We start from the raw sequence: 1,863 nt of genomic DNA, 5'->3' as shown, positions 1-1,863 counted from the left end.
CCCCCCCCCCCCCCCCCCGCCGCTGAGGTTCACCACTGGCTCGTTCCGTCCCACTCCTTCCTGCCTCGCCGTTTGCACGTGCCACTCTTGCCGGAGTACCGTCCCCACCTCAGTCGCCTTGGCCGGGTCCCAGGGGAAGTGACCCAGCAGACTAAGACAAGGTTTTCTAGTCTGAGCGTTTTCACGGTTTGTACTCCAGCACTACCGTGGTGGTGACCTTGTGTCCCTGTCACTCCCCACTGCAGCTCAGGGAGGCAGAGCCGTGTGTGCTCGCAGTTGCGTTCCGGTCACAAGCTGAACGCCAGCGCCGGCCTGTGGGTGCCACTCATGCGTGTCACATGCGCTGCATACGCAGTCAGGAGCCACGCTGCTTCAGCTCAGCCCATCTCCCAGCTAGAGAACGCCTGGGTTGGAGGAAAAGGAGCAGGAAACACATTACCCCCTTGCCAGCCTGGAAGTTGGGAGTTCCAGCCTCCGCCTTTGACCACTTCCTAATTGCCAGCAGGTTACTCAGCCAGGACGTGTGGATGCCCAGCCACGCAGCCTCATGGTAGGAAGCCTGACTGCTCTGTTCTTTCACTAGCTCTGTGAAGCCTCTACCTCCTCTTGACATCTGCCCTGCCCACTGGCCTGGACTCGGACCCTCTCTTGGCCTCACTGGTCCTTGTCAGGCTCAGGAAGGCCCCTTTGCTCTCATCCCCAAGGTATTGAGCAAACTCTTGCCCAGACCAGGGCCTGACTGAGGCTCTTATGGGTGGGTTTTAAAATCACTGTCTGGGCCCCTGTCCTTCCACTGAGTTACCCACCTCACAACGTCACAGCCAGAGGTGCCCAGTCCCATGGACACTGGCTGAGGCAGTGCCAGAATGGGGCTGGCACCCAAGGATCCTGGGGTGCTGGTGTGTGTTCTTTCAGGAGGCGGTGACATTTGGTGATGTGGCTGTGCACTTCTCCCGGGAAGAGTGGCAGTGTCTGGACCCTGGCCAGAGGGCCCTGTACCGGGAGGTGATGCTGGAGAACCACAGCAGCGTGGCTGGACTAGGTGAGGCTGCCCCTCGGCACCCCTGCGTCGGCAGTCAGCACTTGCCCCACCAGGCTCCCCAAGAGGCTGGGGGTGTAGACATCCAACTTTCAGGCTCCCATGGCCAGGTGGGACTGGGACCTGTGAGCAAGCCTGGCTATTAAATTAGTTTATGAGTAATAGGATTCATGCTTGAAATAGCGCAGATTAAAAAGGAACAACTGTTAGCTTGGAGGGTCCAAGGAAACGGTTGTATAACCAGAGCAGGGTGGTGCAGCAGCAATGCCTTCGGGACCCACCACCCTACAGATGCAGCAGGGCTGCTTTCTCGTCATCCACCTGTCCTGCCATCAGTCTCTTTCCTGTCCCCACTACCACCACAGGCAGCTCCCCACATGTTTCGCATCTGTCTGTGTTTGTGTTCTCCCAAGATGTGCCCTGTCGCATTTTTTTTTTTTAATAGAGATTTTTGCTATAGGGCACATGTGCTCACCAGAGACAGAAAGTGAGAAGTCACCCCCACCCCGGGAGGATGGCCACACCACAATCCCTCCTCCTCCCTTCTCCTCTCAGGATTTTGTGCATGCATGCACACACGTCCAGTGTGAGTTTTAAGGGACTTGAACCGGGATCAACTACGTAGGAGTCCAGCGACTTAACTATTCTGCCAGCTGCTGGTCCTCAGCTTGCAGCACGGCTAACTTTCTCCTTGCTGTGCCTCTCGCTGTTAATGACCCTTCTGCTACTTGCCCTGTGTGGTCTCCACCCCTCAGGACATGAGCATCCTGGGCCCTCAAGACAAGTGTCTGGCTGGGGGACAGGAGTGAGGTAGGTGGGTGTAG

The 1,863-nt window shown here is 57.4% G+C and overlaps 1 protein-coding gene across 4 annotated transcripts in view; it reads left to right on the top strand.

The window, feature by feature from the left end:
• Positions 1-1,863, top strand: part of ZNF7 (zinc finger protein 7) — a 15,260-nt gene that overhangs the window by 503 nt on the left and 12,894 nt on the right. For 2 of the 4 annotated variants that reach the window (XM_014593248.2, XM_014593247.2), the window contains exons 2-3: positions 246-550; positions 885-1,042. In XM_014593248.2, the coding sequence (XP_014448734.1) occupies positions 339-550; positions 885-1,042 (370 nt within the window). In that variant the 5' untranslated portion in view covers positions 246-338. The remainder of the gene's footprint in view (positions 1-245; positions 551-884; positions 1,043-1,863) is intronic. The other 2 variants (XM_014593249.2, XM_014593250.2) reach the window with 2 other exon arrangements.

Source organism: Tupaia chinensis, unplaced genomic scaffold (genome assembly GCF_000334495.1).
Source record: "Tupaia chinensis unplaced genomic scaffold, TupChi_1.0 Scaffold140061_1, whole genome shotgun sequence".
Classification (NCBI taxonomy): domain Eukaryota; kingdom Metazoa; phylum Chordata; class Mammalia; order Scandentia; family Tupaiidae; genus Tupaia; species Tupaia belangeri.
This window is presented reverse-complemented; position numbering and strand designations above follow the sequence as displayed.